General features: G+C 45.4%; 1 protein-coding gene across 5 annotated transcripts in view; it reads left to right on the forward strand.

The window, feature by feature from the left end:
* Positions 1-5431: 5431 nt before the first annotated feature.
* APLP2 (amyloid beta precursor like protein 2) overlaps positions 5432-12106 on the forward strand; it is a 70806-nt gene continuing 64131 nt past the window's right edge. For all 5 annotated transcript variants that reach the window (XM_054997547.1, XM_054997549.1, XM_054997550.1 and 2 more), the window contains exon 1: positions 5432-5592. In XM_054997547.1, coding sequence (XP_054853522.1) covers positions 5500-5592 — 93 coding nt within the window. In that variant the 5' untranslated portion in view covers positions 5432-5499. The remainder of the gene's footprint in view (positions 5593-12106) is intronic.

Below are 12106 nucleotides of genomic sequence, written 5' to 3' on the forward strand. Positions count from 1 at the left end.
ATGCGCAGGATCGCTGTGAGCAGCATGTGGACCTCGAACCGACGCCAGGGGCTGCGCGCTCGGACACGAGGCGGCATCGCTCCACGCTGTGCGGCGCGCTCGCGTCTGGAAGGACTGTTATATCCCCTCGGCGAACGGTCCACAGCCACACTCCACGCACCCCGAGGGGATGCGGAACACATCAATCATCACGAGGCGCCCCGATTCGGCAACCCCAAGATCCGCCCCCACCACAAAGAAAGGTGGATTGGACCATCCAGGGAATTGAATGTCAGCAAAATGTTCATTGGGCGGACATGCAGGCGGGGAGCCGGCCCTCAAGACGTAACAGAATCGGCGGGCACAGGACCGGGGAGCCCAGTCCTTCAGGCCAGAGACGCCAACAGGTGTCTGCACAGCCGTGGGTCCTGCACACATGCGGCCAGTCAGCGTGTGGCGGGCTCTGGTCATGCCGGGTGCAGGACCTGCCCGCTGCTCTTGGGGCTGGCACCCCGCGTCACTTCGAACAGCCCTTTCAGCAAACCCCAACAAGCGTCGGCAAACCCGGACAGCGCGCATAGAGTGCTATGACGCGATGCCAACTTATAGTGACGATCAATGCATGACGCCACCTGCCGGCCACTTCAGGTGCAGCAACTGATGGCCTATTTCTCGGCCATTTTCCTGTGAGCATGCGCCAAGGGAAGCGCGTCACAGAAGTACAGCCGAGAACCCGTGGACGGTCGACCGCGAACGCGTGTAGGGGGGGTGCCGAAACACACGGGCAGCACGTGAACAGCAAAACCCGCTGGAGACACGTGTAAGTGCAATCGCGTGGACGGCACGTGAAATGCGTCACGTCTGTTTCGGCTCTGTAGCATAAGTTTGCATCTGACTAAGAGAGCTGTGGTTCTCAAAAGCTTATGCTACAGTAAAGTTGGTTAGTCTTAAAGGTGCTACTGGACTCTACTATTTTGCTACTACAGCCTAACATGGTTAACTCCTCCGTATCTATGCCTCTGCTCTGAATGTGGAGGTTCCCTTTAGTCACCAGGGCTAGAAGCCACTGTTAGACATCTTCACCATGAATCTGTCTAACCCCCTTTTAAAGCTGTCTAGGCCTGTGGCCATCGCTGCATCGCTGCGGCAGTGAATTCCATATTTTAATCAGGTGCTAGGAAACACAGGGCAGAAGCCACGGTGTCCATGGACAGCCACTAGGTATCCTTGCATTAGAAGGTAATGGGACTTCTCTTCATACTAGGAAAAAGCTTTCTCTGCCAATTCCTGCTTCTCTAGATGTTTTTAAAGGTATATGATTAGGGCAGGGCTTTCCTCCCTCCAGGCAGTTGGCAATGTTAGATGTCACCCTCTTTACTGCACCTCTAAAACTTTGCCCAGAAGTCCCATTACCCCAATGAATGAACACTTAGGATGTGATGCACCAATTGCTGTGCCACAGCAGTGTGGCATTGCATTACATTGCCTTGGCATTTCAGTGACATTTTGATGGCACTACATGCTGATACACAGGAATAAAGACTTAAAAGTAGGAAGCCAGCACATTGTCTAAGAGAGTTGTACAGCTGAGAGAGAGCGAGAGAGCAAGAAAGAGCATCTCATTTACCATTAACGTTTTGCTAAAAGCAAATTATTCTGTGCCTAATTACCCCTTCTTGACCAGTCTCTTGACACTCTCCAACAAATAACATTCTACAGACTCCTTCTGTGATTTCTATAATTACTGGTAGGCAGGGCTTTTTTTCAGCTGGAACGTGGTAGAATGGAGTTCCGGCACCTCTTGAAAATGATCACATGGTCGGTGGCCCCACCCCCTGCTCTCCAGACAGAGGGGAGTTTAGACTGCCCTCTACGCCACTGCGGAGATCAACTCCCCTCTGTCTGGAGATCAGGGGGTGGGGCCACCGGCCATGTGACCATTTTTGCCGAGGGCGATTTAAACTATAATAAACTCCCCCCTCCTTGTTCTAGCTGACCCAAAGTGATGTCATTGTGTGGTTCTGGGAGCCTGCGTGCCCTTTGCATGTGCATATGTGGTACTAGGGGCACCACCTCCCACCAGGAGTTGCCCCCTGTGCTGGCAACCCACTGAGTTCCTCCGCCTCTTTTCCCAGAAAAAAAGCCCTGCTGGTAGGCTAGCCTGATGTCATCATATCTTGGAAGCAGGGTTGGCCACCAGGCAGAGAGCTCACTGAGGAAGCCTAGGGTTGCTATGCAGAGGTAGAGAAAGTACATTGGAAGTCTCTTGCCTTGATGGCACATTCCATGGCATATTGGTAGGATGGATGAAGCCAGCTCCTAAGCATGCTCACTTGGAGTTAACTGGCTGTAGGTACTATTGCAACTTTATTCTAACTTGAATCCAGTTCCTTGTCAAATCCACTGCTTTCAGCCTAGATTTTGCCTCTGCTGTGAATTCTCTCCATAATGTTAAGCAAGTCTATATTTTTCATTTTCTGAACCTCATCTGCAATATGAGAACAAGAATTCTGACCTACCATAAAAGGTGGTTGTAGGGATTACTGAGATACAGCATTTCAAATGTTTCAAATTATTGTTGTTGTTGTTATTTGCAGCATTTACATATTTGAAGTGCTTTGAATACTCTAACACCCTCTATAGATGTTTATGTTGATAAAATTCTTGTCTTGAAAACATGAGCTTCTCTCATCTGAAAAGAACAAGATGGGTAGCCATGTTAGTCTGTCTGTAGCAGTAGAAAAGAGCAAGAGACCAGTAGCACCTATAGGACTAACAAACCCTTGCTCTTTTCATCTGAAAAGGGCACTCAGTGCCCATACACCTTCTGGGGAGCTATGTCAGAAGTGGCACGTTGCTTCTCACTAGACATCCTTTATATCCGGAGCATTTGCATTGCTGCTCGTCTAAATGAACTGCACCTCTCTACGGCACCTTTTTATTTTTGGAAAACAGGTTCACTATCCTTCCTTTATTCAGTGCTAGGTGGCTGTGTTTAGGGTTGCCAACTTTGGCTTGGCAAATTCCTGGAGATTTGGGGGCAGAGCCTGGGGACGGTGGAGTCTGGGGAAGGGAGAGATGTGAAGCCATTTAGAGCTAAGCTACAAGTGACAACTTACGCAAGGATGTGCACTGAAGGGAGTCGCAATGTTAGCCAGGAAGCTGTTTTAAAAGACAGATCGAAAGGCTCTGTCAATTTCCCTTCTCTACAGAGCCAGTAAAGATCTCTCCTTAGAGAGTTTGCTGATTTCCTCTTTGCCTCCTGAAGGCTCTGTCAGTTTCACTTTCTCTTCTAGGAGGTGAAGAGGAAATAAACAAACCCCCAAGGAGCATCTTTGCTGGCTCTGCTGAGAGGGGAAATTGACAGAGTCTTCCGATCTCTTTTAAAACTTGGCTTCCTAGCTAATATTGCGACTTCCTTCACGCGGCCGTCCTCATGTAATTCATCTCTTGTTGTTTAGCTCTTAGTCTGCCCTCCGAAGCAGCCGTTTCCTCCAAGGAAACTGGTCTCTGTAGTCTGGAAATCAGTGTCTGGAGAACTCCAGGCTCCATCTGGAGGTTGGTAACCCTATGTTCAAAGTCCAGGCATGGAAGGGAAATGGGCCCATTTAATCTGGACCCAGGATCCCTGGGAAGGGGAGGGGGCCGATCCATGCTGCAAGACTGGTATTGTGATCCAGTTTATTGGTATCTTCTCAGAACTAAAATTAAAACTGTTATTTCATGACTCATGAGCTACATACAGTGGGAGGTGTAGTGTGTGGGGGAGAGGTGAATCTTATACATTTGTATAGGGGCTAGAGAAGCAATGTTTAGGCCCTGGGGTATGGTATGAAAAATGCCTCAGCCATAGCCTTGGATGAGTCATTTGCTCACTGTCTACTGAGATGAGGAAACCTAGGTTCAAATCCCTGCTCCTCCCTGTCGGACTTGGTTTCAGGTCCCTTTTCAGCTGTGGAATTTATGACACTGCTGTGTCGTGTCAATCATTATTTCAGCTTAATCTATCTCTCAGGACCGTTGTAAAGATAAACTGAGACGACCTCTTTGTCTCCTGAGGTTCCCGGTAAAAATGTAATAAATTTTAATTAGCAGTGCAATGTTTAATGCATTCGAAAAACAACAACAGTAATTGTTGATGGACTTAAAAAGTGCCTCCAATTAATTAGGCACAGGTTAAAAACAAAATTAATACAAGTATTTGAAAAATTGCATTATAAACATTTGTAAACATGGCAAGCACTGTCTTCAATGAAGCATTCTTTTTCTCATCTCTCTTATTGTGCTTCTGATGCAATTTCCAGAATGACATACTTGTTTGGAGTCACAAAAAGCATCCTTTTTTGTTGGAGAGGAATGATTGTTTTTACTCGTCTGTAAATGTAATAGATCAATTAATCAATAATTAGATTAACTGAGCCTTAATAATATTTTACAGGATTAAAAAAAAAAATCTTTTAAAAAGGAGAGCTAGCGTAGTGTAGCGGGAAGAGCATAGAACTACTCTGTGGGAAACCCAGGTTGATATTCCCACTCTGCCCTGAAAGCTCACTTGGTGACTCTGGGCCAGCCATACACTCTCAGCCTGGCCAACCTTGCAGGGTTGTTGTGAAATAAAATGGAGATGATGGGAATGTTGTGTAGGGTCCCTACTGAAAAGACAATAGGAGGGGTGTACATACAAATGAATGAAAAAAAGTAAGCACAACCAAAATAACGTTATAGAATCACTCAACTCTGGATTTCTGCTTAATAAAATCTCTTTGCAAATTTCCATAATTACATCCTTTATTGACATGTCTTTGAAATATAGTGTACTGACTCTGGCTGTGTAACCCGCCTTGGGACCCCGTGAGAAAGGCAGACTATAAATAATGTAAATAAATAAATAAACTGCTACGCATTGCATAACTTTCCAGGCAGCCCTCCAAGGTATGTTATCATTTACAAATACACAAATTAATTAATTAATTAAATCTCGCTCTCCCATCTATATATACGATTCTGAGAAAAGTGACTTCTGCTAGGAAAACGAATGCGAACTCAAAACCAGGTGTTTTTTTAAAAAAAATTTTTTTGCATTAAACCGCCTGAGCGTGATCATTTACGAAAAGGAGCTACTCTGATGCAAAGAGAACTAACTTAACTCCCAGCAAACCCGCGAACGTCACCGCCTCTCCAAAACTCTGCGCAATGTGCGCTCTTGGCAAAAGGAGCCGCCGTTCCCCTTGTCCCCGATTGGACGGACGTGCCTTGTATCACAGAGAGAGGGCGGGCATCACCCACCTTCCCTTATTGTTATTGGCTGAGAGAGCCGCCCGTCTTTCTTCTCCCTCCCTCCCTCCCTTTTCCAACTTGCGCCGAGCGGAGGGGCGGGGTTTGAGGGAAGAGTCCCGCCTCCGCTTCCTCTCGGGCCCGCCCACGAAAGCCCCTCCTTGGTGACGGAGCCGCCGGCGCGGCAGTTGCTTTTGGGCGGCGGCGGAGACGGTCGGGAGGGCGAGAGTGAAGCGCGCAGGCAGGATGGCGACGGCGGGCACCGGGTGGCTGGGACTGGCGCTGCCGCTCCTTCTGGCGCTGACTGTCCCGGCGGTGACGCTGGCCGGCTACATCGAGGTAAGGCCGGCGCTGATGAGAAGGGCCGGGGTTGCCAACTTCCAGGTGGGCCCGGGACATCTCCCGGAATTCCAGTTCATCTCCAGGCCACCCCCCCTGGAGAAAATGGCTGCTTAGAGGGTGGTGTCTGTATTATACCCTGCTGAGGTCTCACTCTACCCTCCCCACATCTCCAGGAATTTCCCAACCCAAAGTTGGCAACCTCTTCCTTAAGGTAAAAACCGAAGGGGCCACCACGCCACACACGGACAGCCCCCATCCTCTAGGCGATGGCGCAGAGGAAGCCGGAGTGTGGCTCTGCCGTATTCCAGCTGAGCATCCTACCTGGGCTTCCTTCCCCGGCTCCTCGCTTGGTGCAATTAATTAGCGCGGGGTTGCCAGAGGGGTGCGATTTCCAGCAATCGGGTGTTGCGATGCCCTGCGATCGCTCCCCTGGCGTTGGTTCTTGCAGCCCTGCTCATGGCTGTTGCAAAGGAGAATCGCACCAGGGGCGGGTGGTCGCTGTTTTGGTTTGTGAAAAGCGGCCATGAGCTTCGCTGGTTTGGATGGAACAATATGACAATGGAGTTAGGTGTAATACCACCGCAGTATTGTTCTGTTGTGATGCTGAGATAGCGTTGTTGAGGGTGCGTCAGTGGTGCGAGTGGGGGTCCTTGGGGGTCTGTGTAAAGCACTTCTCCACCCCAAGCTTAAGCATCTTGAGTTGGAAGTTGTGTGTCAGGTTGCACCCTGCAGTTGAAAGCCTTTGGTTGCTCGGAAGTAAGCCCTGTTGAGTTTGGTGGGGTTTACTCCCAGGTACGTGCTCGGTGTAGGATGCCAGCTTCTCCTATGCGCCAGGTATGTTGCCTCGGTAATCCCTGCCACAATCAGGTAAGGTGAGGCACTAGTATTGTTCTTCCCCTTATTGCAAATCTGCAGAGCATCTAGCTGGGCTTTGTTTTAAGGTCTCCTTTTAAGCAGGAAAGGTAACCCGAGGAGTGCAGTTTCCCCCCAGGTTTGGATTCTAAGGAGCTGTTCCTCCCACAGAGCCAAGTCCTTGAAATGCCATGCCTGACGATTGGATTGTGTCCAAATGCTGACATTAACTGTTTTTAAGATCTGTTCCCTGTTCTCTGTTTCCTTTCCATGCCACTCTCCCCACATTTTGTAACTTCCCACCTTTCAATCCTTGGTCTTGCTTTTCTAGACCGCCCCCCCCCATTGCTTCCCCCCCCGCCCCATGTTTCTTCCTCTCTGTCCTCTATTTGCTATCTTTCTCCCTCCCCTCATCTTGAGCACGCGCACTCTCTTTCTCTCTCCCCCTTTTTTGCAGTGTTTTTCCAGCAACATCACCTTGGACTGGAAATTTTTGCTTAGAGGTGTTTGACCTCCCCCAGAGCCCCTTCTCACCCCCCCCCTTGCTCTCCCAAGGGAAAACCTACAGTGGGAGAATCATGCGCCTCCTCGCCATTCTTAGCCTGTGGATCTCTTACCTTTTCTGGCTGTCTTGATGATAGATAACGGAGAGTGTTGGGGGGGGGGGGGCGGCGGTGGCGGGGGTTGGCCCATATGTAGACCTCATGTTGGGAATTCTGCAGTGTGGTGGGGAAACATCCAAATCAGTAGACCGCTTCCTCATTTCTAGTTTTGGGTACTGATTTGCTTTTAATTTTTTTACATGGAAACTGCTGTAGTTCAGTAGCTTTTAAAAAACGCCCCCAGCTCCAGTTGAAACTGTTGAAAAATATTGTGGCGCTAGCGGGTGTGTCAGAGTGCCTTCCTGTGCTTGCTTGGATACTGTAGTTTTCCACTTTCCTTGGGGCTTAAATGGCTTCAATTCTGTTGATTTGCAAGCTGAGCTGTTCTTGTAACTGCTTGCTTTTAGAGTCTTGTGTGATAAGAAACTGAGCAGTGTATTGCTTTCTTTTTTTTGTTGGATGTGCTTAATGCATTGTTACCCGAAGGCAACAACTTAGTAAAACAGTGACAGAGATTCATTTGTTACCTCTCAATTTGCAACAGCAACATTTTATCCAAAGATGGGTACATTTAGTGTGCTTTTTTATGCCAGGCTGGTTTGGTGCCCTTAAAATATGTAAAGCTGCTTCTTACTAGAAAAGGGCTGGCAGCATGTGCTTAATCAAGATTGGTTTCTGCCAATAAAAAAACGAAAATGCTTTCAGTTAGAGCTCAAGAGCTGGTGCCACAATGGTAGACTAGGAATTTGGATCACTGTGTTTAGAGTTAACCATCTGAGTCTTTTGTTTTACCTCTGTGTGTGCGCCGCGTGCACATATGTATGAGAACTGACCTCTGCATTCTTGGCACAGTAACAAGAAATGTGAGTGTCGGATTGTCTAGGAGCTTAGATTGGAAGGCAACTTTATAGAGAAAAGCATCTATTTCACTAAGGCTGTGTCATCTACTTGATAGATCCTGACTAAATCTTTTTATTAAAACTCTTTATTGCATTGTCCTTGAGTTTTTTTCAGAATATTATGGGTGTATAGGGTTTGTTTTGTTTGCTTTGCCTAATAGATGTATAGGTTTTCAAACTTAAGTCCACAGTAACAGCGTTGTAGAGTGGGGGGGGGACCCTTCTGACTGTAGATTTTCTGGCTGAGCTGTGAAGGAAAAGGGAAGGGGACTGTAGTGTGTAGGTAATACTTGGAACTAAATCCGCTTTGTTCAGATTGGGGCATGTATACCTGTCATTAGCATAGTTTCTCAAAGAGTGCAGTAACATGTTTCAGTAATCATTTCAATCCTTATCACATCCCTGCAGGGATTTTTTTTTTTAAAAAAATGATAGCCCATGTTACGCAGAGGTCAGGCAGTCTACCTGGGAATTGCCTTATTCATTTTATTTTGTAAAATGTATTTAGCTTGAACAAAAATGTGATGCAGACCTACATTAGGAGGGAGTTGTGAATTTCCTGCATTGTGCAGGGGGTTGGACTAGATGACCCGGGAGGCCCCTCCAGCCCTATGATTCTATATCCCCCTTTGGCATTCTGCTGAATTGCTATGCCTACATGTCTGTTACATACTTGAAGATTAGTTCAGTTCGCTTAACTGTTCGGGGTTTGTGAATTGGTTTGTGACGTGATGGCAGTTCTATGACAATAAATGGTCTCAAATAACATGTCTGAAGTTGTTCTGCCAGGTTGGTAACAAGGTTCAATGAGATTGGGGTGAAGGATTCCGACTAAAGCCCCTATTGGATTACTTGGCGTGGAATGCTGATGGAGAACTTGAGTATTGCTTCCTGATGATAGGATTAATCCCCTGCACCTGTTAAAACCTCTTCCAACTGTAGGGCATTTCCTTTCACATATCTGGGACATGTTCAGCTGGCTGTGTGTATCCTGTCTGGAAGATGCCTCTTGAATTAGTGGCAAGCCATTCTTTTTTCTTTCTTTCTGTGCTGGTCTAGTTCAGGCAAGGCATTGTACTCCGGGAGGCCTCTAAATTTATTGACTGAATAGTAGTGGTGGGAGTGGATGCTCTTCAGAGTTACTAAATCTCCTCTTTTGCACGGATAAGTTAGCAACAGGCTATGTTAGCGAAATTCCAGCCGTTCATTGCTATTCGGTTTGTGAAAAGGAAGACAAAAATTATAGCAGCGGATATGAGAACCTGCACTGGAAGTAATGTTTCTGCATGCCTGTTTATGTGACCCATGTAAAAAAATCAAATGTAGTCACGCCGTGGAGAAAATACACACCAAATCAACTGAAAGACCTGTATTGTATCTGTTAGTTGGATTTTCTTTCACTCGATTATCTGAGCTAACCAGTCTCTGCCCCCCAGAATATCCTTTAATCTGTTTACCAACTACAACATGTCTGTTTCTAGTTTGGAAGTGTATCTGAAGTTTAACATGAATAAGATATCCTGGTAGTTTCAGGTGGGTAGCCATGCTGGTCTGCAGTAGAAGAGCAAGATTAGAGTCCAATAGCACCTCAGGGATGACTCAGGCTCAGGGATCTCCACACCTACTAGTATCTGAAGAAGGGAGCTTTGACTCTGAAAAGCTTACACCCTGAAAATCTTGTTGGTCTCTGAGGTGCCACTGGACTCAAATCCTACTATTCTACTACAGACCAACTTATCTGAAGCTGTCTTAATGGAAAGCACCACATGCAGCCACATGGAGTGGACATCTGTCAGCCTCATGGAAAAATATTTTGCACAGGTACAAACTGATATTAACAACATACTTCTGTATCCTGACTTGCTTCTTGACTTCACCCCTTCCGGCTTCTGACTGGGAAATAAAGGCTTAGAGATCTCTGTTCTTACTTGTATCTGACGAAGAGAGAGCTTTGACTCTCAGACTTATACACTGGAAAATTTATTGATCTTTAGCATACTATTAGACTTGGATCTTACTCAAAATATTCTGAATAGATCGCTAAGTGGAATGGCAAAAATAATTGAATGGGATGATTTCTTCCTTGTGAGGAGGCGATCCACTGGCTGTGTGTAGTTCTGCTTGAATTGACCGTGAATAGGTAAGGTAAAGTGAGTGCTACGCAATTTTTAAATGGCTGCTTTAAATCCAGTATTTTGGGACACAGAGTACCTTACTGATCATGGAACCTTGCTAGTCTTCTTGGAGGGCCACGTTACTGTGAATGCAGTCTGTGGGTTCAAAACTCTGTGGTTTGCTATAGAGTCTTGTTATCACTGATGCTACTTCTCTGCATACTTTTGAGAGGGTTGTTAAAGGGTGACTAGTACCCATCAGGGGACTGGATTTGGCCCAGCATGGCATACAAATGCGTGGTTTGTTTATTTTACAGGATTTGTGTTTTGCCTTGTGTATATTTAAAAGGATATAAAACCATTCAAAACTTAAGTCACATTTGAAACACCCCAGTAAAAAATACATGCTTAATCCATTTTTAAAAGCAGCAATAAAAAGCACACCTACAATCCAGATAATTAATGGCTAAGGGCAAGAGGAAAGTCTTGCAACCTTTCCGGAAAATTAACAGGTTTTTAAAAACCTCTTCTGGAGGAGATAACTCCATTCCTACGTGTGTCTGACAAAGGGCATTTGACTCTTGGAAGTGTATACTCAAGAAACCTTGATCTTTAAGGTGCCTCTGGTCTTGGATCTTCCTATTCTACTGCAGACAGCTACCTATCTGAAACTCTTTTTTGGAAGACAGTTCTGTAATATAGGACCAGCTACTGGACAAACTCTTTCCTGCCTTCCTTGTCCTCACTTGGTGTTGAGAAGGTATAATCAGAGAGCCGCTATAGCATAGTGGTTTAAGTGGTTATGTTGTGAATCAGCACTCTGCTGGTTCAAACCTTGCTACTGCCATGAGCTCAGCAGGTGGCCTTGGGTAAGCCACTCCTCTCAGCCCCAGCTCCCCAGCTGTGTTGGGGGGATAATAACAACACTGAGTTTGTTCACTGCTCTGAGTGGGTCCTAATCTCTCTAGATGAGCGGGATATAAGCACATTGTTGTAGTTGTTATTTTTACCACAGTTGGCATGCAGATTCAGTTAGAGAGAGAGAGAGAGAGTTTTTCAGGTGTGCTGATATTCTTCATAATGTTAGCAGGCTGTAACTGCTTTTGCAAGTTAAGGTATCCATAGAGAATCTAGGTTTCTTGTTTATTTAAATAGAAATTTATTCTTTTATATGTTTTTTAGTAGCACTGGTACACATTTTTCCAATTTATAATGGCTATTGTGGCGCTCTGAAATGTGTTTGTCTGCCCTGGAGTACACAGGTTACTCTGAAGTAAATTATTCTGTTAATGTTTCCTTTGAAGAGGTCAGGCTGAAATTGTTGATTTAGAACTGTGGTTTTAGTTGTGAATTTGTAGCTTTGTTATGCATATTTTATCAAAATACCTACTCCATTTAATTTAACACATGGTCTCTGGATCTCTGCAAACTCACACACAGACTATAGAACAAAGTAATGCTATGTTCCAGATTAGATAAAGCAGTTCATGAATCAAAGATGGTAGCAACTGTGCTCAACAAGGCTTATTTTGACTTTGCTTGTTGCAGCATGCAAATAATTTGAAAGGAGTAGAACTGGTGCTCTCAAATCTGAATTATTTGGAATTATAATCTGATTATGGTATTCAAGAGCTTTCTGGAATTGTTTACTTGTTCCACTAAGTTTCTTTCTAGTAGCATTACAGTTGTGCAAAACTATTGAACAGCATTTCCAGTATTAGAAAGGAATAGCTTTTTTTTTTAGAGGCATCCTACAGGTAATAAAGGCAGAAGTTGGATATACTACCAAAATATAGTTTTGACGGAATACCGCATCCTGTTGAAATGGCAAGTTCCCAGTTTTAATAGTGACTTCTAAATCAGCGTGTGCAATTTGTTTATAGCCCTCAGCTATACGCTTTATGTGTTCAACCTCTTTTATAGCAGACAACTCATTGTGCTCAATTGCTCAATATGTTTTGAGTCAGTGACTTTACCCTTGAAGTCTTATAAGCAGCATATAGTTGCTATGTGTTGCTTCATTACTTCCATTTTCTTGTGTGCG

This window comes from Eublepharis macularius, chromosome 14 (assembly GCF_028583425.1).
Source record: "Eublepharis macularius isolate TG4126 chromosome 14, MPM_Emac_v1.0, whole genome shotgun sequence".
Classification (NCBI taxonomy): domain Eukaryota; kingdom Metazoa; phylum Chordata; class Lepidosauria; order Squamata; family Eublepharidae; genus Eublepharis; species Eublepharis macularius.